The sequence below is a fragment of the Bos indicus x Bos taurus genome, chromosome 18 (assembly GCF_003369695.1).
Source record: "Bos indicus x Bos taurus breed Angus x Brahman F1 hybrid chromosome 18, Bos_hybrid_MaternalHap_v2.0, whole genome shotgun sequence".
NCBI lineage: Eukaryota > Metazoa > Chordata > Mammalia > Artiodactyla > Bovidae > Bos > Bos indicus x Bos taurus.
In genome coordinates this window covers 39716662-39740693 of record NC_040093.1, presented here as the reverse complement: position 1 = coordinate 39740693, position 24032 = coordinate 39716662, and the positions used below count along the sequence as shown (strand labels likewise).

The following is a 24032-nucleotide window of genomic DNA, read 5'->3' as shown; positions in this document are numbered from 1 at the left end:
TCTGTCGTCCCCTTCTCCTCTCACCTTCAATCTTTCCCAGCATCAGGGTCTTTTCCAATGAGTCAGTTCTTCAGATCAGGTGGCCAAAGTATTGGAGTTTCAGCTTCAACATCAGTCCTTCCAATCAGTATTCAGGACTTATTTCCTTTAGGATTGACAGGTTGGATCTCCTTGCAGTCCAAGGAACTCTCAAGACTCTTCTTCAACACCACAGTTCAAAAGCATCAATTCTTCGGTGCTCAGCTTTCTTTGTAGTCCAACTCTCATGACCACTTGAAAAACCATAGCCTTGACTAGATGGACCTTTGTGGGCAAAGTAATATCTCTGCTTTTTATATGCTGTCTAGGTTGGTCATAACTTTTCTTCCAAGGAGTAATCATCTTTTAATTTCATGGCTGCAGTCACCATGTGCAGTGATTTTGGAGCCCAAAAAAATAAAGTCTCTCACTGTTTACCCATCTGTTTGCCATGAAGTGATGGGACCAGATGCCATGATCTTAGTTTCCTGAGTGTTGAGTTTTAAACCAGCTTTTTCACTCTCCACTTTCACTTTCATCAAGAAGCTTTTTAGTTCCTCTTCACTTTCTGCCATAAGGGTGGTGTCATCTGCATATCTGAGGTTATTGATATTTCTCCTGGCAATCTTGATTCCAGCTTGTCCTTCTTCCAGCCCAGCGTTTCTCATGATGTACTCTGCATATAAGTTAAATAAGCAGGGTGACAATATACAGCCTTGACATACTCCTTTCCCGATTTGGAACCAGTCCGTTGTTCCATGTCCAGTTCTAACTGTTGCTTCCTGGCCTGCATATAGATTTCTCAGGAGGCAGGTCAGGTGGTCTGGTATTCTCATCTCTTGCAGAATTTTCCACAGTTTATTGTGATCCACACAGTCAAAGGCTTTGGCATAGTCAATAAAGCAGAAGTAGATGTTTTTCTGGAACTCTCTTGCTTTTTCAATGATCCAGCGGATGTTGGCGATTTGATCTCTGGTTGCTCTGCTGCTGCTAAGTCACTTCAGTTGTGTCCAACTCTGTGTGACCCCATAGATGGAAGCCCACCAGGCTCCCCCGTCCCTGGGATTCTCCAGGCAAGAACACTGGAGTGGGTTGCCATTTCCTTCTCCAATGCATGAAAGTGAAAAGTGAAATAAAGTCGCTCAGTTGTATCCAACTCTTAGTGATCCCATGGACTGCAGCCTACCAGGCTTCTCTGTCCATGGGATTTTCCAGGCAAGAATACTGGAGTGGGGTGCCATCACCTTCTCTGTTGCTCTGCCTTTTCTAAATCCAGCTTGAACATCTGCAAGTTCATGGTTCATGTCCTGTTGAAGCCTGGCTTGGAGAATTTTGAGCATTACTTTGCTAGTGTGTAAGATGAGTACAATTATTCAGTAGTTTGAGCATTCTTTGGCATTGCCTTTCTTTGGGATTGGAATGAAAACTGACCTTTTCCAGTCTTGTGACCACTGCTGAGTTTTCCAAATTTTCTGGCATATTGGGTGCAGCACTTTAACAGCATCATCTTTCAGGATTTGAAATAGTTCAACTGGAATTCCATCACCTCCACTAGCTTTGTTTGTAGTGATGCTTCCTGAGGCCCACTTGACTTTGCATTCCAGGATGTCTGGCTCTAGGTGAGTGATCACACCATCGTGATTATCTGGGTCATGAAGATCTTTTTTGTACAGTTCTTCTGTGGATTCTTGCCACCTCTTCTTAATATCTTCTGCTTCTGTTAGGTCCATACCATTTCTGGTATGGTATACCTAACACAATCTAAAGATTGTGCCCATCTTTGCATGAAATATTCCTTTGGTATCTCTAATTCTTTTGAAGAGATCTCTAGTTTTTCCCATTCTATTGTTTTACTCTATTTCTTTGCATTGATCACTGAGGGAGACTACTTTCTTATCTCTCCTTGCTATTCTTTGGAACTCTGCATTCAAATGGGTATATCTTTCCTTTTCTCCTTTGCCTTTTGCTTCTGTTCTTTTCTCAGCTATTTGTGAGGCCTCTTCAGACAACCATTTTGCCTTTTTACATTTCTTTTTCTTAGGGATGGTCTTGCTCCCTGTCTCCTGTACAATGTCACAAACCTCATCCATAGTTCTTCAGGCACCGTCTATCATATCTAATCCCTTGAATCTAGTCACTTCTACTGTATAGTTGTAAGAGATTTGATTTAGGTCATACCTGAATGGTTTAGTGGTTTTCCCTACTTTCTTCAATTTCAGTCTGAATTTGGCAATAAGGAGTTCCTGATCTGAGCCACAGTCAGCTCCCTGTCTTGTTTTTGCTGACTGTATAGAGCTTCTCTATCTTTGGCTGCAAAGAATATAATCAATCTGATTTCAGTATTGACCATCTGGTGATGTCCAAGTGTAGAGTCTTCTCTTGTGTTGTTGGAAGTGGGTGTTTGCTATGACCAGTGTGTTCTCTTGGCAAAACTCTATTAGCCTTTGCCCTGCTTCATTCTGTACTCCAAGGCCAAATTTGCCTGTTACTCCAGATATCTCTTGACTTCCTACTTTTGCATTCCAGTAATGTATAGAAAATAGCATTTAAGGTGGATAGATGTTCTGGCCTGTGAGATTTATAGGGAGGGAGGAGGCTATGGCCAGATGCTGGCCAGCAAAGGAAGATGCTTTTGGACCTTGGTGCCCAGTGAAAGAGCCTGATCAAAGATGATTTGCTCTGTGGCTACTCATTTTATTCTTTAAAATAATATCTTCATGTTTGCATTTTTAAATTTAAAGATAATCTCTGTTGTAGCAAAATTTAAACATGCAGGTAAGCTAAAAGAGAAACATTTGAAAACATCCACCAAGAGATAATTACTGTTGGTTCCTGTATTTGTCTCCTAGAGTTTAGATTTCCTATGTATATGTGAATGTCTTTATAAAAAGGTATCATATTATTTTGTGAACTGTGTTTTTCACTTACAGTGTATTGTATTTCACTTACAGTGTCTTTCTGTATCAATACATAGATTCGTTATTACTTTTTTTTTTTTCAAATTATAAAAGTACATAGTAAGAGTACTTCTCTGCCTCCCTCCTAGTCCATCTTTCCAGATACAGCTGTGGTTATTGTTTTGGCATATAACCTTCCAGATATTATATGTGTGTATATATATATATATGATATGGTATATATATGCTATATGATATACATATATATATGATATGGTGATATATGATAGATATTAGTGTTATAATTTTAATGATAAATAACATTTCAGATAAGGAAATACATATTTCTGGAGATACTCGAGGCCCTTTTTTGTTTGTTCTTCCCCTTTATATATATAGATACTGTAACTTTTTTGAGGCATGCTTTTTAATAACAAGGTTCATATGGTCCCATTTGTATCTTCAGGGTATCTTTCTAAGACTAAGAAGAAACGTTAGGCATTGGGACCCAAATAGGCCTGAGACCTTAGGTTTCCTTAGATGTATATCTCCTTGAGAAGTTTTGCAAACTGTCCTCTCTTTGCACTGACTCCCCCAGGCTATCATCGAGGAAGCTGAAATTCGATGGACCGAAGTCCAGAAGGAAGTGCATGACTTTGAAAAAGATATTCTAAAGACCATATCCAAGAAGAAAGGGAGTATTTTGGCCACTCAGAAAGTGATGAAGTACATTGAGGACATGAATCGTCGGCGAGTGAGTTGGCAGGTGGTTAGAGCTTAGAGAGGGGAATACTTTCATGGAACGATGACACAGAAGTGGTCCACGTGAGGCTGCCCCACTCCGTTTGGTCCACCATAACTCTTGCCCACATATGAACATTTTTTGTGTCCCTCAAGGCGTGTGTGTCTTAAAATGCAAGTTTATCAAAGCCAAAATCAAACAGGCAGAATGGATATTCATAGTTATCTCAGATCAGCTTCTTCCTTTTAATTTTCTTGTTTGTTTCAAGACCTGCTGTCTTCTTGAGAAAAGTGTGAGCCTGTTTAGTCAGGTGATTACATAGTGTAGGACAAATAAACCTTAATTTCTTTGAGTTCCATTAGTGTGAGAATGAGACAAATGTTCCTTTACTTTCAAAGATTTTGTAGCCTATCAAGCTTTGGATCCTGCAGATAGGTAGTGGTACTAACCCCAACATGTTATATGTAATAAAAAATTATGTAAATTACCAAGAGGGTAATAGATCAAGGAATCATAAGATCATTTTGTCAGGAAAGGTCCCTATATCCAACAATATACTCAAGTTATCTTGAATTTAAAAGTAATAGAAAATTTGTGTAGAGCAGACCCAGTTTCCTCTGCTTCTTGCTCTCGAGCAAGGATATCATAGCAACACCAGCTTGAGTAGACATCAAAGAGTTAAAAATAAGTGACTGCATGTTAGGGCTCAAAGTTTAGTTTTGCAGTGGCAGACCTGCCGATAGGGAAGAAGGAGGACAATGGATTAAAATTTGCTTTTATTTTTAAGGATAATATGAAGGATAAATTACGTTTGAAAAATGTTTCGCTCAAAGTCCAGAGGAAAAAGTTGCTTTTACAGTTGAGGCAGGTAAGTGGATTTGTCTTTCTTTTCTTTCTTTTTTTTTTAAGGTTACTGTAGTGGGTAGAACAACATCCTCCCAAAAATGTCCATGTCTCCGAATTCCCAAGATGTCCATGTCCTAATTCCTGGAGTCTGTGACTATGTTACTTTACGTGGCATAAGGATTTTGCAGGTGTGATGAAATCAAGAATGTTGAGATGGGGAGAATATCTTGGAGTATCTAAGTGGGTCCAATGTAATCACAAGAGTCCTTAGGAGAGGGAGGCAGGAGAGTGAGAGACAGAGAAGATGTGGAAATAGAGGCAGAGATCAAAGCGAAGGAAGGGATCATGAATGAAGGATGCAGACTGCCTGTAGCAGCTGGTAATGGCAAGGAAACAGATTCACCTCTAGAGCCTCCAGAATGAATGCCACCCTGCCAACTCCTTGGTTTTAAAGAACTGTTTTGGACTTCTGACCTCATGAGCTGTAAGAGAATACACTTCTATTGTTTTAAACCTCTGCATTTGTGGTCATCTTTTACGGTAGCAACAGGAAACTAACACAGTTTCTATGCTGATAAATCTGTAATGGAGCTGGCTTGAATTTAAAAGACCTTCATGGGGCTTCCCTGGTGGCTCAGTGGTAAAGAATCCACCTGCCATAGCAAGAGACACAGGTTTGATCCCCGGTCCAGTAACTAAGATTCCATATGCCGCAGAACAACTAACTCACAACTACAGAGCCTGTGCTCTAGAGACCGGGAACCGCAACTGCCGAGCCCAGGTGCCACAACGACTGAAGCCCGTGTGTGAGCCCTTGCTCCACGATAAGAGAAGCTGCTGCAATGAGAAGCCCGCAAACTGCAACTAGAGAGTAGCCCCTGCTCGCCTCAACTAGAGAAAAGCCCCCACAACAACAAAGACCCAGCACAGCCAAAAATACAGAAAGAAAACTATATGTAAAAACCCTCATGACATACTTGTTGACCCTTTTGGGGAGTGTGGCCTGGGTGGCACAGTTCGGAGTATGCTTTGCTGAGTCTTTGAGCAGCTGATCCAAAAGGCTCCTGATGAAAGGCAGACATGGCACAAGGCCTCTGGAATGTGGTTACATGGTTCCCTCCTCTCTGAGCTCAGTATTTCTGTCATTAACTCAAATGCAGGCACTGATGGCATAGCATCAGAGGTGGCTGCTGACAGTGACACAGAGTCAGGCAGGAGAGTTAATGTCTGGGGCCTGTGGGTTGATTGACTTGGGATCCCAAAGTCTCAACAGGTTGGGGGCAACTTTAACACATGAGGTAACTAAGGCCAAATGTGAGATCCTTCACTTTGATTCCCCCCAAATACCTACACAGGTCCTGGGTGGCTTAGTCGTGGAGCAGCTGATACAGTCAGTTCAGTTGGGGGCCATGCTGTGGCCTAGGCTGCACTCCACAATGCCACCTCCCTCCCCTCGCAAAGGGGTGGTCTCTCTGCCCTCTGTTCTGACGTTCTGAGTAACCCCACCTGGAGCACCGTGTCTCACGGAGAGCTCCACGCTTGAAGGAATCTGCAAACTAGCATCCACATAGGAGAGGGAACCGAGAGCACATCAGGGGACCTGGGACTCATGGGGCCAAGGAGCAGGGGTCCATGCTGCCTCCAAGTGCTCTCTCTGGCTGCTGTGGGAAAGGACCACACCACTTGGGAGGGTCCCCAGGGTGGAGCCAGGGTGGAGATGTCAGCGAAGGAGAGTTGAGTTCAGTGGAAGAAAGAACGTGGCCCCACCACGTTTTCAAGAATGTGCCTCCTGATACCGAGTTCCTGGTTCTCTGGGCTTCATGCAAGCTCAGGCATCCAGAAGCATGAGAGAGGAAGCAGATGGCTGACCTTGAACCTAAAAGCCATTGCTACCCAGAGATGACACTGACAGGGTCCTGTCCTCACAGGCTCACAGGGAGAGGTGATGGTGAGAAAAGGCGTAGACGTGTAACTGCTAGACGGAGATCACAGAAGCCACGACCAGGAGCCACAGAATCCAGAGACTGAGTGGAGGGAGGGGTTGCCTTCTGGTGTGGAAGATGGGAACAGTTTGAGCTGCAGGATGGGTCAAGTTAGGGCTTAAGGAAATTGTTGTGTTATTCGGGAGGAAGGGAAGAAGATGTCTTTTAGGAGGTATACAGCTTGAATAGCAAGTGGGTGAGGGGAGCAGTCCCGAGGTTGGCTTTTGTGACCACAGACGTGAGATGCCGTAGAGCTGATGGGACAGGTAAGTGGGGTGAGGGCTAGGGAGGCCACCCAATGCACTGATACACCCCCAGTGCAGAAATGTCATGCAACCAAAGGAAAGGCATTTATGTGCTGCTTATTCTGAGTTTTCCAGGTTAAAAGCAACTTTTAATGGCCTCTTCCTTCACAGCCCTGTTGAGGCACCACCTCCTCGGGGAAGCCTCCCTGACCCGGCCTTGCATACTCTCCTGGCCTGCCTGAGGGGCTTCTGTTTGCGTGCTGCCCCTGTGTGTCCCTCAACACCATGCTGTGATCTGCCTGTGAACTGTCATTGAGTATGGGAGTACTGTATTTACTCAGATCTCTATCCCTAGGGCCTAACACCATGCCTGGCACCAAGCAGATCCCCAATCCAAGTTTGTAGAATGACTGAATGATGACTGACTTCCAAAAGCTCACCTGAAATTGAATGTATGGCTATACAGAAGTCACAACCTCACATCATTTCTTTTTCTTTTTTGGCCATGTTCTATTCTTTATTATTATTGTTTTTTTTACTGGCATATAATTGCTTTACAAAGTTGAGCTCGTTTCTGCTATACAATGAAGTGAATCAACTATATGTATGCATACACCCCTCCGGGCCCCGTCACCCCATCCCACCCCTCTGGGTCATCACGGAGCACTGAGCTGAGCTGCCTTGCTATACTGCAGGTTCCCACTAGCTATCTGTTTTACACACGGTAGCACATGTCGCTCCCAGTCTCCCAGTTCATCCCGCCTAGCCCTTCCCCCACTGTGTCCACAAGTCCTTTCTCTGCATCTGCATCTCTATTCCTGCCCTGCAAATAGGCTCCTCTGTATCATTTCTTTCAGATTTCACACTTATGCATTAATATATGTTTGTTTTTGTCTTTCTGACTTGTGACACTCTTCTTCCTGAGCTGTAGAAGGAGGAGGTAGGCGAGGCCCTCCACGACGTTGACTTCCAGCAGCTGAAGATCGAGAATGCTCAGTTTTTAGAGACGATTGAAGCAAGGAATCAAGAGCTGATCCAGATGAAGCTGGCATCTGGAAACACCCTGCAGATCCTTAATGCGTACAAAGTAAGGTCCAAGCTCCTGCCCCCATGCCTGGGGTTTCCTGTGCCACAGCGAGGTTCTGGGACATCACTGTGGCTTCACTGAGAGCCTGGGCATCCTACGCTCCCCCGAGAGCCTAGGCATCCTACACTCCCCCGTTGCTCTCTGATTTCTCCCGATAAAGCCATATCTCCTGCTGTTGCTGCTGCTGTGTCACTTCTGTTGTGTCCAACTCTTTGTGACCCCAGGGACTGCAGCCTACCAGGTTCCTCTGTCCACGGGATTTTCCAGGCAAGAGTACTGGAGTGGGTTGCCATTGCCTTCTCCAGCCATATCTCCTAAAATCCCCCAAATGTCTCTATAACCCTGACTATGTGTTAAAACCAGTTGAGGAGCCTTTTTTCTTTTTTTTTTTTAAAAAAAGATAGACACACTAATTCAACCCCGACCAATTGAATTAAGAGGTGAGAGCCATACATTTTTTTTAACTCCCCAGATGATTTTTATGCACTGTGAGTTTTAAGAACCAGCCACAATTAGGGCTGTATTTAATTTAGTCTGTAATAAGCACTTCCCTGGGGCTTCCCTGGTGGCTCAGTGGTAAAGAACTCGCCTGCCAATGCAGGAGACTTGGGCTCGATCCCTGTCTTAACAGGGAAGATGCCCTGGAGAAGGAAATGGCAAACCACTCCAGTATTCTAGCCTGGGAAATCCCATGGACAGAGGAACCTGGTGGGCTACAATCCATGGAATTGTAAGAGAGTCAGACACAACTGAGCAAATAAACAACGATAAGTACTTCCCTGCTTAAAACTCTGCAAAGGAAACCATCTTAGCTATAAATTAAAAAAAAAACACACCTACTAAATAATTCCTTATCTACACAGAACTGTTTTTGGGGAGAAAGAGGCAATATTGACAATTAAGCAGGGACTGTGGGCATGAGCGTGGCCTGTCCCTGGCAGACCAGGCGGCCTGGTCACTCTGCTGGCAACTGTCTGATGCAGTGGCCCATCTATCCTGCCCACTGGCCTGGGAGACAAGGGTGGTTTTTACAGAAGAACATTTGCAACTGATTTTGATAGAGAACGCTCCCGTTGACACCCAGTTAAGTAAAATTGATTTCTCCCCTAGAAATTTCATTCTTCTCATTTGTAGACCGGTATCCCAAAATATTATACTTAATTATTTCATTTTGAATTTTATCAATAAAACAATTGTGGCAGTTTGTTTTCTTCTCTTGTTAATATAATTATACAGTGTCCTCAATTTTGCCTCTTGGCCTGCAAAGCCTGAAATATTTCCCATCTAACCTTTTACAGAACAAGGTTGCTGACCCTTGGCCTAGTGCCTTGGTGGCAATAGCAGCTATGGACTTAGATAGCTCACAAGCAAACTTCATTTGGTCCACACGGTGTCATTTAAAAATGTGAATTCAAATGTGTTTATATTAGGCTTATGTTTGTTCAATGTTTTCCTTTTACAAATGAAAAACCTGAGGCTGAAAGAGAGAGAGTAATTGCTGGATTCAAGCCACATGCTGTGACGGAGCTGGGGCTCCTAGTCCAGTGCGTGTCCCGCCTTACCCACTGCCTTCCGCTGGCAAAGTGTGTGTAGACAAGGTCACGCTTACATTCTGAAATTCTTGTGTCCAGCTGGAGAGCTGCGAGGTATGTGGTTACACCACACTGGACCTTGATCTGATCCTGAGGAATCAACTAAGTGGCCCAGGGCCAGTCAGGTCTTGTGGGGAAAAGTCAGGGCTTTGGAGTGGAGCTACTGGGTATAAAATACTAATATGACAGCCAGGCCCAGGTCTTGAGCTCCAGAACACGTAGTGCAGATTGATGGTGATACCCAAGCAGCTGGAACACAGGCAATGGTGGGCAGGATGGGAGCCATTCTGGTCAGAATCCCAGGGGCTAGGGTGCCTGTCAGCCTGTTGAGAATAACAGCAAGCAGATGGTGAAGCTGGGAGGAGACGCCTACAGGAGACCTATGGTGACGCAGCCTGAAGCTGAGAGAGACACAGTTTGACTTTTCTGTATCTCAGTTCTCAGGTCTCCTGGGGAAAGCAGGGCCCAGCACTGGTGAGTTGTAGAGTCACGCCTCACCTGGGTTTGAATGGGGACTCCACTGGGAACTGTGGGCCGATGCTTCCCCTCTCAGAAGCAGGTTTTTGTGACTGCCCACCAGGACAGAGCTTGACTGGTCAGTGATGTGTCCCTAGCACTGAGGACAATGGCAAAGCAGGTGCTCAGTCAGAATTGTCAAAAAACTGCTAAAAATCCAGGTGTATGTTTATGGATGGATGTTCAACAGGTTGGATCATTTTCATTTTAAGGTCAAACACCCAAGTGTGAGACGTCATTAAAAATATGTAGAATGGGACTTCCCTGGTTGTCTAATAGCTAAGACTCCTTGCTCCCAATACAGGGACCTGGGATCGATCCCTGGTCAGAGAACTAGATCCCACATGCCGCCGCAGCTATAGAGGAAAGATCCTGCATGCCACATCTAAGACTCAGCACAACCAAATAAACACATATTTCTAAAATAATAAAAAAATATGTAGAATAATTTGCCTCTATTACTAAATATATGAGAACCTGTGGCACACTAGGCCCAGGGCTAAGTGCTGAGGGTTTGGCCATGAAGGAGACAGACACAGTGTCTTGTCTTCTGTGAGTTTTATGATTGAGTCTCAGTCAAGGGAGCCCCTTGGGGCATCCCTAGTGGCTCCATGGTAGCGAGTCTGCCTGCCGTTGCAGGAGACGTGGGCTTGATTCCTGGTCTGGGAAGACCTCACATGTGAGATCTCACATGCTCACAGTAGCATCCACCTCTTTGTCCAAATGGTGGTGGTAATATGCCATGTGCTCTCCGTGTGTCAGGCTCTGCGCTCAACACTTTACCAGGATTTGTCTCTGTTAAGCCTTTCCTGGTGGCTCAGACAGTAAAGGATCCGCCTGCAATGCAGGAGACCCAGGTTTGATCCCTGGGTTGAGAAGATCCCCTAGAGAAGGAAATGGGAACCCACTCGAGCATTCTTGCCTGGAGAATTCCATGGACAGAAGAGCCTGGAGGGCTACAGTCCATGGGGTCACAGAGTCAGATACGACTGAGTGACTAAGCACCACAACCCTACAAAGCAGTCAGCCCAAGTCTAGAGAGGTTCTCTTAGAAAACGGTGGGGTGGGATTTGGGTCCAGGTGTGTCTGGGTGCTTTGCAGGTGAGAAGCCTCCCGAGGTCCTCTCCTCCCCTGCCTCTTAGGCACCAGGATTCTGAAAATCTGGAGTCATAAGAAGGACAGACGCAAGTTCCTGGACGGTCCTGCTATTCTGCTGAATAAAGAGTTGTCTGTCTCTTTTTCCTATAGCGATCATCTTTGCTCAAGACTTCCCGTGTTGTTATATTGCAGAGCAAGCTACACCACGCCATGCAAATGTCCCTCAATCTGACCAAGGAGTTCTTGCTGAGAAAAGAGTTACTTGAAAAAATTGAAAAAGAAACCCTACAAGCAGAGGAGGTAGGCGAGGGTAAAACTCTTTCTGGTGTTTTTCTCCTTCTGTCAACAAGGACTTTGAGTCAGCCACCTTGGTTTTTGTCTAGAAAAGCCTAGATCAGAAAAATCAAAATAGTTCTGGGCCATCAGAGGAGAAAGTTCCCAGTCCATGGTGTTGGCATTTTAATTACTGCTGGGTTAGAATCTAGAGTCAGAAATCATCTAGAAACCACAGAGTCCAAATCACCCTTGAGAATTCCTTCCTTAAGTGATTCATAAGGTACCAAATTCAAAGTATAGTGTATTCAGTCTGGCAAAAAAATGTACAATGCATGTAATAATGTAACCAATATAAGAAAAAGAACACACAGCAAATGATAATGTTCTATGCAAAGGAGAGAAAGCTTTTTAGACGTGGAACTCTCACTTGGTACGATGGCTGCTCAGATGGTAGACTTGTGACCTCTGTCCCAGTGCACTCTAGGGCCTGTGGTCACCATGTGAACATCTGAGCTCCCTCCATCTGCATGGGGGTTGAGTGCTCTCAATATTTTGCTGAGCACATAGAGGTGAATTCCCACAACCTAAATGCACCTGGGATTCTCAAAAGGGACTTTGGGGGTGAAGATGGGGGACAATGAGCCCTGGACTTGTATTCTGAAAGCCTGGCATCAAGTTTGGTGTTGCCAGTCTTTAGCCTTGAATAAGCCTTTGAAGTAGACAGAACTCAGTTTCCGCATCCAGGCAAAAGATGTCACAGCCTTTGTTGCGATGATCAGACAGGGTGCTTTGTGAACCTCTTACAACCATCCACCTGTTCCGTTATTACTATCATTGTCTCAAATGAGTCTGAAGTGTCCCTGACACTACCTACAACAGTCCCGAAGCCACAGGATTACTGTATCTGACTCAGTTTTGCCATGGCATCCGCATCGTATTCTTGGTGGAGAGCCCAAATCCTTTGCAAAAAAAAAAAAAGCTGGTCTCAGTACAGAGTGGCCTGTAACAAAGTCAAAGCAAAGATCTGGGTGTTCTCTCTATGTGGAATTCCTGTGGTCCTTCTTTGTTTGGGTTGATACTTCTTAGATGACAAGTAATATGTGAGATCAATCTTTAAAAGCCTGGCATTAACTACTTAGTATATTTTCATTTTCTTAACTTTTAAAAAAACAGCTTAATTGGGATTTAATTCATGTATCAAATAATGTATCAATTTAAAGTGTAGATTCGAGTGGCTTATAGTATATTCCCAGACTTGCATAACCATCAGCTTGAATATTTTAGAACATTTTCATCACCTCAGAAAGAAACCCCAGATCCACTAGATGTCCTTCATTTTACCTCACCTCATTCCCACCCGCCAACCACTCACTCACTCACTTTAGTCGCTCAGTCGTGTCTGACTCTTTGTGACTCTATGGACTGCAGCACGCCAGGGCTCCCCGTCTATCACCAAATCCCGGAGTCTACCCAAACTCATGTCCATTGAGTCAGTGATGCCATCTAACCATCTCATCCTCTGTCATCCCCTTCTCCGCCTGCCCTCAATCTTTCCCAGCATCAGGGTCTTTTCAAATGAGTCAGCTTTTTGCATCAGGTGGCCAAAGTATTGGAGTTTCAGCTTCAACATCAGTCCTTCCAATGAACACCCAGGACTGATCTCCTTTAGGATGGAATGGTTGGATCTCCTTGCAGTCCAAGGGACTCTCAAGAGTCTTCTCTAACACCACAGTTCAAAAGCATCAATTCTTCAGTGTTCAGCTTTCTTTATAGTCCAACTCTCACATCTATACATGACTACTGGAAAAACCATAGCCTTGACTAGACGGACCTTTGTTGGCAAAGTAATGTCTCTGCTTTTGAATATGCTATCTAGGTTGGTCATAACTTTCCTTCCAAGGAGTAAGTGTCTTTTAATTTTGTGACTGCAGTCACTACCTGCAATGATTTTGGAGCCCCCCAAAATAAAGTCAGCCACTGTTTCCTCATCTATTTGCCATGAAGTGATGGGACCAGATGCCATGATCTTAGTTTTCTGAATGTTGAGCTTTAAGCCAACTTTTTCACTCTCCACTTTCACTTTCATCAAGAGGCTCTTTAGTTCTTCACTTTCTGCCATAAGGGTGGTGTCATCTGCATATCTGAGGTTATTGATATTTCTCCCGGCAATCTTGATTCCAGCTTGTACTTCATCCAGCCCAGCATTTCTCATGATGTACTCTGCATATAAGTTAAATAAGCAGGGTGACAATATACAGCCTTGACATACTCCTTTCCCGATTTGGAACCAGTCCATTGTTCCATGTCCAGTTCTAACTGTTGCTTCCTGGCCTGCATATAGATTTCTCAGGAGGCAGGTCAGGTGGTCTGGTATTCCCATCTCTTTCAGAATTTTCCACAGTTTATTGTGATCCACACAGTCAAAGGCTTTGGCATAATCCATAAAGCAGAAATTGATGTTTTTCTGGAATTCTCTTACTTTTTCGATGATCCAACGGATGTTGGCAATTTGATCTCTGGTTCCTCTCCCGTTTTTAAAAACTAGCTTGAAATCTGGAAGTTCACAGTTCATGTATTGCTGAAGCCTGGCTTGGAGAATTTTGAGCATTACTTTGCTAGCGTGTGCTGCTGCTGCTGCTAAGTCACTTCAGTAGTGTGCGAATCTGTGTGACCCCTTAGACGGAAGCGCACCAGGCTCCTCCATCTCTGGGATTCTCCAGGCAAGAATACTGGAGTGTGTTGCCATTTCCTTCTCCAGCTAGTGTGTGAGATGAGTGCAATTGTGCAGTAGTTTGAGCATTCTTTGGCATTGCTTTTCTTTGGGATTGGAATGAAAACTGACCTTTTCCAGTGCCATGGCCACTGCTGAGTTTTCCAAATTTGCTGGCATATTGAGTGCAGCACTTTCACAGCATCACCTTTTAGGATTTGAAATAGCTCAACTGGAATTCCATCACCGCCACTAGCTTTGTTTGTAGTGATGCTTCCTAAGGTCCACTTGACTTCACATTCCAGGATGTCTGGCTCTAGGTGAGTGATCACAACATCGTGATTATCTGGGTCATGAAGATCTTTTTTGTACAGTTCTGTGTATTCTTGCCATCTCTTCTTAATATCTTTTGCTTCTGTTAGGTAGCCACAGGTGACTACTAATCAGCTTCGTGTCTCTGTGAATTGGCCTTTTCTCATAGGGTCTTCCGGAGAAGGCAAAGGCAAGCCACTCCAGTACTCTTGCCTAGAAAATCCTATGGATGGAGGAGCCTGGTAGGCTGCAGTCCATGGGGTCTCTACAAGTCAGACACGACTGAAGCAACTTAGCAGCAGCAGCAGCATAGGGTCTTCCCAGGTGGCTCTAGTGGTAAACAACCTGCTTGCCAATGCAGGAGATGTAAGAGGCGTGGGTTTGGTCCTTGGGTTGGGAAGATCCCCTGGTGGAGGGCATGACAACCCACTCCAGTATTCTTGCTTGGAGAATCCCATGGACAGAGGAACCTGGTGAGTCCATTGGGTCACAAAGAGTCGGACACAATTGGAGAGACTTAGCATGCCCACATGCTGCTTTGCAGACATATTCTTTACCACTGGGCCACCAGGGAAGCCCTATATATAGTACCTCTATGTTTAATATTTACAGAAACTGCCAAGCTGTTTGGCAAACCGGCTGCTCCATTTTACATTCCCATCAAAAATGTATGTGTGAGGGTTCCAATTTCTGTACATCTTCACCAACACTTGTTATTTTCAGGTGTTTTCTTCAATGCTTTGCAATAGGTGGGAAGTGGTATTGATTTGAATTTCTTTATGACTAACGGCATTGAGCATCTTTTCATATGCTTTTTGGCTACAGGTCTGTCTTTCCTGGAAAAATGTCTATTCAAGACCTTTGCCCAGTTTTTTTTTTTTTTAGATTTATTTATTTAATTTATTTTTGGCTGCACTGGATCTATGTTGCTGCGTGGGCTTTCTCTGGTTGTGGCGAGCATGGGTTACTCTTCAAGGATTTCTAATTGCAATGGCTTCTCTTGTTACAGAGCATAGGCTCTAGGTCCATGGGCTTCAGTAGCTTGAGAATGTGGGCTCAGTAGTTGCTGCTTATGGACTCTAGAGCACAGGCTCAGTAGTTGTGGTGCATGAGCTTAGTTGCCACTTAGCATATGGAATCTTCCCAGACCAGGGATCAACCCCCTGTCCCCTGCATTGGCAGGAGGAATCTTATCCTCTGTACCACCAGGGAAGTTCCCTCCTTGAGTTTCTTTATAATCTTCATGATAGCTGCTTTGAAGACTTTGCCAAGCCCTTCTTCTGGATTCTCTGAAAAGCAGTTTATGTTGCCTCTTTTTATCCCTGTGTGGATCACATGTCCTTGTTTCTTTCCTATCTCATAATTTTTCTTGCAAACTGGACATTTTAGATAATATATTTTAGCAACAATATCTTGGTCTTGTTATTGTTTTTGCTTGTTGTTTAGTGATTTGGCTGCACTATTCGGTAAAGTCTCCCTCTCCTGCTGTTAGCCTCTGATGTGGCTCCTCAGAGGGTACAGCTCATGGATTCTATCTCCCTGACAACCAGAGTGATTTCAGCTGAGTTCTCTTTGACTCTTCCATCTTCCAGCTAAACCTCTTGCTGGTCTGCCTCTATTGGTACCACACGTAGCTGTTAGCCTCCATTCATTACTAGCTGATGGCTCTACTGCCTTAACACCCTGAGACGTTAATTGCTCCACATTCTTGATCTAATTAACATCAGGCTCGATCACAGGGGTAAAGCATTGCCAGTCATTGAGGCTTGCTCTAACCCCATATTTGTTGTTTCAACTCTTTGCGACCCTATGGGCTGCAGCATGCCAAGCTTCCCTGTCCTTTACTATCTCTTGGAGTTTGCTCAAACTCATGTTCATTGAGTCAGTGATGCCATCCAACCATCTCATCCTCTGTCACCCCCTTCTCCTCCTGCTCTCAATCTTTCTCAGCATCAGGGTCTTTTCCAATGAGTCAGCTCTTCATATCAGGTGGCCAAATTATTGGAGCTTCAGCATCAGTCCTTCCAATGAATATTCAGGGTTGGATTCCTCTAGGAATGGCAGACTTGATCTCCCTGAGTCCAAGAGGCTCTCAGGAAGACTATTCTTAATTGCCTCTTTCTCTGGTTAAGTTAAAGATCTAACTGATCTACTTTTTGCTTGTTGCTACTTCTATGGAACTATCAGATTGATCTTAACCACTCTCCCCAAAGACCTCCACTGTTTCCTACAAAGTCCTTAGGCATGATCTCCCCACACTGTTCCAAGTAAAGTTCATTTCTTAGGCCACATTCCGGAGCTCTTTGTTTTACAGCCTCTCCCCTGCACCACTGCCCTGGAGCTGGGCATGGGAACAGTGGCCTGCCTTTCCTGTAGTTTCACCCTGCTCTTCAAGCGGGGTGCTGGGTGAGATTGCAGTCCCTGCTCTTCTGAACATACCCCTCATAGCTAGTACTTAATGCTTTAGTTCTTACTTCATTATATTCATCTCCGGTATTCTCTAATCATCATCCTCACAAGAGTGTCCACTGATGGTTCTGAATACATTTTTAGGTCTCCCCACAGTCATGTGTCATGCTAAACAGTTAGTAGGTATGCACTGTACGCTTCCTGACAAATTTTTACTGCATTCTGAAAACAAGTTAATAAAAAATTAATTTTATTAGGTTGCCTTAAACTGAATTAAAATAGCACTTCTCAAACCAGAAGACAATCAGTAACTGGGGATCTTGTTACAAGCAGATTCCGATTGGATAGATGGCCTGAGACTCTGCATTTTCACCCAGTTCCCAGGTGATGCCAGTGTCAGATGATGGTGATTCTTTTGTGAAGCAAGGAATCAAAATAACATACTTGGTTAGGAAGAGTCAACATCATAAGAATGTTAGTTCTATTTAAGTTGATCTGTGAAATAACAGTATTCCAATTAAAATAATAAAAGTTTTTGAAAGGTTTAAATAAACTGACTCAAAAATTCTTTTGGAAAAATAAGAAAATTAAAATCCTTAATAAGGAGAAGACTAGCCTTACCAGATACTGAGACATGTCATGAGGTTACGGTATTTAAAACAGGACCATAAAGAAAAAAGACCATGAATAGACTAGAAGATCAAAGAAAAAATATAAGCCAATTGATATAAGTATACATTAATATTGATGCATTTAGTTTATGATAAAAGTGACATTGTAATAAAAGACAACAGATTATTCAGTTAGTAACATTTAACTTGGAACTTATATGTAATGGTGAAATTAATCCAGTCATATCATAAATTTAAATGTAAATAATAAAGCCATTAAAGTCCTAAATTTATATAGTGGGAACATTTTTATTATGATCTTGGAATGGGGAAGACATTTAAAATGTAAAGCCCATAAGCCATGAAATCAATAAAGTCAACTATATAAAAATAAAAATTTTTCTGCATGATAAAAACCATCATAAGTAAGGCCAAAAGATAAGTAACTGGGAAAATGTTGTATCTAACATCACAAGGAGCTAATTTTCTTAAAACATAAATGCATTTTAGAAATTAATAGGAAAAATCTAACAAAAAATGGGAAAAATAGGCCAAAGACTTAAACAGTTTACAAAAAAGCTAAAAAATCTCAAACATATTAAAAATGTTCCTCTTCATCCATAAGGGTCAGAAAAAGTAAAACTATAATGAGGTACCATTTTTCCTCCATTAAACTAACAAAGATGAAATAGTAAGATTGTGTTGAGACAACAGGGAAAACAGGCAGTCTCAAACACTGCTGCAGAAGTATATTGGCTTGATCATTGTAACAGAAGGCAAGTTAGCACCATAAATTGTGTACACTCACATGCTTAGGACAGAGTTTCTCAACCTAGACACTACCGACATTTTGGGTCAGATACTTCTTTGTTGTGGGGTCTGTCCTGGGCATGGTAGGGTATTCAGTAGCATCCCTGACCTCAGCCTACTAGATGCCAGTAGCACTCCCCTGACTATGACAAGCAAAAGTGTCACCAGGCATCGCCAAATGTCTTCTGCGGGCAGATAGCTTCTGATTGAGAACCACTGCCTTAGAATAAGCAATTTCACTTTCAGTAGCTTATCCTACTGATATATTTGCATTTTTACAAAATGATGTATACCCTGAAGATTTGTAATCACAGCACTGTTTGTTGTAACAAGAGATGGAGAAGCTAAGTGACTGTGGGTGGGGACTTGTTAAATTATGGTGCATCCATACAATGGAAAATTATGCAGCTGTTTAAAAAGTAAATTCTTTATGTGCTGATACAGAAGATTCTTTAAGATTTGTTGAGGGGGAGAAAAAAGTTGGATAAATAAAAGTGAATAGAGATCCCCATAAAGCAGCCTGTCGGGAGCGGTGCACTCTGGAGTGGGTGCTCCTAAATATCACTTGTTTAATCAAAGAAGAAAACCTTCCTTTGCTTTTGAAGTGAATGCATTCTCATTCTATTGGCTCCAACAACCCCAGGCAGGAGGACCCTTGTTGGGGCCCCACTCGAAAAGCTCAGCAAAGGTGTCTAGGATAAGGAGCTCTCAGAACGGGAAGATCCAGTCCTCTTTCTTCCTGTCCTACAAAACCACCACTAAGGTTTGGGATTTTGGAATGGGTGATGGTGACTTCATGGCTTCTTCAGCTTCTCAAGTGTGACGGTGCCAGAGATTATCTTGTACAGAGATTGTACCTCCCAGCTTCCCTACTGGGAGAGAAACAAGTGTGGAAATGAGCAGCAGAAGTGCCTCTTCTACGATCTAGAAGAGATCTAAGCTGATGCTTCTGGAGAAATCTCTTAGAGATAAAAGCCGGCAGAGTTGAGACTGTATACCCAGCTGGAGACCAGCTTCATGCTAGATGAACTTCTTCACCTCAGAGTGTCTCCCCTGGAATGTTGCTGTTCATGGGGAGCAGATTTGAATCTATTTACCAACTACCTGGAAATTTGCTTGAGAAGCTTCTGAGTCTCAGTTTTAAGATGGAGGAGAAAAGAAAAGGAGTAATCTTTAAGAAAGACTAATCAACAAGCACTAGTATATTATTGCTGGTCTGTGCTTAGTCATTCAGTTGTGTCTGACTCTTTGCAATGCCATGGACTGTAGCCCGCCAGGCTCCTCTGTCCATGTGATTCTCCAGGCAAGAATACTAGAGTGGGTTGCCATGCCTTCCTCCAGGGGATTTTTCCATCCCAGGGGTCGAACCCAGGTCTCCCCCATTGCAGGCGGATTCTTTACTGTCTGAGCCATCAGGCAAGCCTAAGGATACTGGAGTGGGTAGCCTATCCCTTCTCCTGGAGAACTTCCTGACACAAGAATCAAACCAGGATCTTCTGCGTTGCAGGTGGGTTCTTTTACCAGTTGAGCTACTGGGGAAGCCCAGTATATTATTGAGGCCAATAAAGACCTGCTTGGTCCCTAGGGCAGGTGAAACAATGCCATCCACTGGCCGGTTCCCCACACCGCAAAATGTCTCCAGGGGGTGCATTTGCTGAGTTTATTATTTCAAAGTATCACAGTGATCCCAGATTTAGTATGAGGCTCCCCAAGAGATGCCAATTCCTTTTAGGAGAATTTTGTATGTTCTAATTTTGTTTTCCCCCAGATTTCTACTTATTGTACTAAAACCAAATTAATTCCAAAAAGGGAAGGGGTCCTTTGGCTCTTGCCTTACTCATGCAGCATACATTTTCGTTATTCCTTCCTCTTTCTGGTCCTCATCGGTGTGCAGACATGTTTATATTGCTGAAGGTGTATTGAATTGATACAACTTTGTATGATCATTATTCTTAAAATTCACTGAGGGCAGAAAGTGAAGAGGAACTAAAAAGCCTCTTGATGAAAGTGAAAGTGGAGAGTGAAAAAGTTGGCTTAAAGCTCAACATTCAGAAAATTAAGATCATGGCATCTGGTCCCATCACTTCATGGCAAATAGATGGGGAAACAGTGGAAACAGTGTCAGACTTTATTTTTGGGGGCTCCAAAATCACTGCAGATGGTGATTGCAGCCATGAAATTAAAAGACGCTTACTCCTTGGAAGGAAAGTTATGACCAACCTAGATAGGATATTCAAAAGCAGAGACATTACTTTGCCAACAAAGGTCCATTTAGTCAAGGCTATGGTTTTCCAGTGGTCATGTATGGATATGAGAGTTGGACTGTGAAGAAAGCTGAGCGCCGAAAAATTGATGCTTTTGAACTCAATGGTGTTGGAGAAGACTCTTGAGAGTCCCTTGGACTGCAAGGAGATCCAACCAGTCCATTCTAAAGGAGATCAGTCCTGGGTGTTCTTTGGAAGGAATGATGCTAAAGCTGAAACTTCAGTACTTTGGCTACCTCATGTGAAGAGTTGATTTATTGGAAAAGACTGATGCTAGGAGGGATTGGGGGCAGGAGGAGAAGGGGACGACAGAGGATGAGATGGCTGGATGGCATCACCGACTCGATGGATCTGAGTTTGAATTAAGTCCGGGAGTTGGTGATGGACAGGGAGGCCTGGCGTGCTGCAATTCATGGGGTCACAAAGAGTCAGACGCGACTGAGCGACTGAACTGAGCTGAACTGACTGTGTACCATACCCTATGCTAAGAGCTGACAGCCGCTTAAGAGTTTCATTGGATTCTCATAACCATTATGTAGGTTATCTGACTAGTCTTGTTTTCTAGATGAGGAAACTGAGGCTCAAAGCAGATATTCACAACCATCTACTTTAACACTGAGAAAATCTGGAATTTGGTAGCAGGTGTTTGAGAGTGATAAAATTTGTGAGATTTCTGTGCAAATCACTTAATGTTTCTGAGTCTCAGATAGTGATTCCTTCCTACCTCCTGGGATCACTGAGAACTGAAAGGAGTTGTGTATGTGAAGGTGCTTGATAAACTGCAGGCTTTATTATACTTCTAAACAATGATTTATACCCCTTCATTAATAATCTTCCTGTTATTAAATTTTTAAAAAGTGAATAGAATTGGCTACTCTTTGGGTCAAAAAAGGTAAAATATAGAGATTTCTATCCATGCAAACATATCAAGATTGCCAGGAGAAATATCAACAACCTCAGATATGCAGATGAAACCACCCTTATGGCAGAAAGCGAAGAAAAACTAAAGGGCCTCTTGATGAAAGGGAAAGAGGAGAGTGAAAAAGTTGGCTTAAAACTCAATATTCAGAAAACTAAAATCATGGCATCTGGTCCCATCACTTCATGGCAAATAGACAGGGAAACAATGGAAACAGTGACAGACTTTTTTGGGGGTTGGGGCACTTAAAAATCACTGCAGATGGTGATTGCAGCCATGAAATTAAAAGATGCTTGCTCCTTGGAAGAAAAGCTATGACCAACATAGACAGCATATTAAAAAGCAGAGACATTACTTTGCTGATAAAAGTCCATTTAGTCAAGGGTATGGTTTTTCAGTGGTCATGTATGGATGTGAGAGTTAGCTTGTAAAGAAAGCTGAGCGCAGAAGAATTGATGCTTTTGAACTGTGGTGTTGGAGAAGGCTCTTAAGAGTCCTTTGGACTGCAAGGAGATCCAACCAGTCCATCCTAAAGGATATTAGTCCTGAGTGTTCAATGGAAGGACTGATGTTGAAGCTGAAACTCCAATACTTTGGCCACCTGATGTGAAGAACTGACTCATTTGAAAAGACCCTGATGCTGGGAAAGATTGAAGGCGGGAGAAGGGGATGACAGAGGATGAGATGGTTGGATGGCATCACTGACTCAATGGACATGAGTTTGAGGAAGCTCTGGGAGTTGATGATGGACGGGGAAGCCTGGTGTACTGCAGTCCATGGGGTTGCAAAGATTCGGACACGGCTGAGCGACTGAACTGAACTGAGAGATTTCTTGAAGGATACAGGAAACCTAAAAGCAGTATATGCTTCTTGGAAGGGGACCTGTGTGGCTGGGGACAAGGGGTAGGATGGGAGCTTGTCATTGTGTACATTTTTTTTTTTTAGTGATCAGTTCATTTTTCTTTTCAAATCATATTTTCTGAATATATTTTATATGCTGGTGAATGACCCCAGGAATACAGAATCTATTAGGTAAAATTCCACTGTGTAGCAGCAATTATTTTTTATTTTATTTTATTTTTTAACTTCACAATATTGTATTTTTATACCATTTGGATTGAATGTGTTGCCTATTCAAAACAATTGTTAAAAGGACAATGCTAATTCAAAATCCACTCAAGAAAAGGACTAGTTAATTTTACTATATAATAATTTAAAAAAATAAAATTTAAAAGACAGATTCCTCAAAAAAACTGAATGACCATATGATCCAGCAAGTTGTCTTCGAGGTATATACCCCAAATAATTTGGAAGCAGGAACTTGAACAACAGGTATTTGTACACCCAGGTTGTAGTAGCATTATTTACAATAGCCGAAACATAGAAGCAATTCAAGTGTCCATTGACAGATGGATAAATAACCAAAATGAGCTGTACATATATGTAACAGAATTTTACTCATCCTTAGAAAGGAAAAAATTATGACATGCTACAAAATGGATGAACTCTGAAGACATTTACGCTAAGTGAAATTAGACAGTCATGCAGGAGCAACTATTGTATGATTCCACTTATATCTAGAGTAGTCAGATTCATAGAGAATGGGGGAAGGAATCCCCTAGCAGTCCAAGGAACTAAGCTCACTTAAGCCTCACAGTGAGACCAAAAAACAATTTTTTTTTTAAATTCATAGAGACGTAAAATAGAATGGTAGTTGTCAGGGCCTGTTGGGGAAGGGTATGGGAAGTTAAGTGTTTAATAGATACCGAGATTCAGTTGGGGAAAATGAAAAACTTCTGCAGACAGATTGTGATGAAGGCTGCAAAACAATTCGAATATACTGAATGCCACAGAGCTGTACATTTAAAAATGGTTAAAACGGGCAATAGTATGTTATGTATATTTTGCAAAAGAAAAAAAAGCCCCTAAGCAATCAAAAATAAAGCACATTCCTTAATAAAAGAAGGAAAGGAAGAAGGAAAAAAGGAAAGGAGGAAGAAAGACTGTGTAGACTGCACTTAGTGTTTCTGAACTGGACAAACATGTCAGGGTCTGTAAAGAGTCAGAATCTTGTGATTTCACCCACTCCTTTGAAAATGTAAACATGTTTAGAACGACATTGAAAATAGGGGGAGTTGCCAGGGCCAGTAAGTCCCAGGAGGCTGGAACTGCCAAGGGAGCCCCACAGTCTAATTGGTCCCTTCCCCCACCCAGGACCGGGCCAAGGCCCTGGCTCTGAACAAGCAGCTCCGGAAGCAGCTGTCTGAGTTCCGAGCTCCACAGGTGATGATATACATCCGGGAGAAGATCCGAAACGGGGACCTGGAGAAGACCATCAGGATGTGGGAGAGGAAAGTGGAGATCGCAGAGGTGAGTCCCAAGACCCCCCAATGTCTTATGCACTGCCCCCACCCCCCATCTTTTGTTTAGGATATTGTATTCTGAGCTAAGAATGCAGGTGTTTGGAAGTGTAGTCTGTGAGAAATCTCAGTCATTGCTTCAATGCTTACACCAAATAAAAGATGGCTTTTTGAAAAATTTTTTTCCTTAAAGCTCCTTTTTCTTGTTAGAGACAGGGCCTTTTCAGGTTATCAGGAAGACACTGTAGCAATAGTGTGTTTTTAGTTGCTTATTTTCTTATTGAACTCTGGAAGCTTTTGAGTCCCTCTCCCCACCGTGGATAATTAAGTGATTGCTA

At 43.0% G+C, this 24032-nt stretch overlaps 1 protein-coding gene across 5 annotated transcripts in view; it reads left to right on the top strand.

The window, feature by feature from the left end:
- CCDC113 (coiled-coil domain containing 113) overlaps positions 1 to 24032 on the top strand; it is a 33832-nt gene that overhangs the window by 7272 nt on the left and 2528 nt on the right. For 2 of the 5 annotated variants that reach the window (XM_027516416.1, XM_027516421.1), the window contains exons 4-8: positions 3514 to 3681; positions 4445 to 4525; positions 7662 to 7817; positions 11174 to 11323; positions 23549 to 23704. In XM_027516416.1, the coding sequence (XP_027372217.1) occupies positions 3514 to 3681; positions 4445 to 4525; positions 7662 to 7817; positions 11174 to 11323; positions 23549 to 23704 (711 nt within the window). The remainder of the gene's footprint in view (positions 1 to 3513; positions 3682 to 4444; positions 4526 to 7661; positions 7818 to 11173; positions 11324 to 23548; positions 23705 to 24032) is intronic. The other 3 variants (XM_027516420.1, XM_027516418.1, XM_027516419.1) reach the window with 3 other exon arrangements.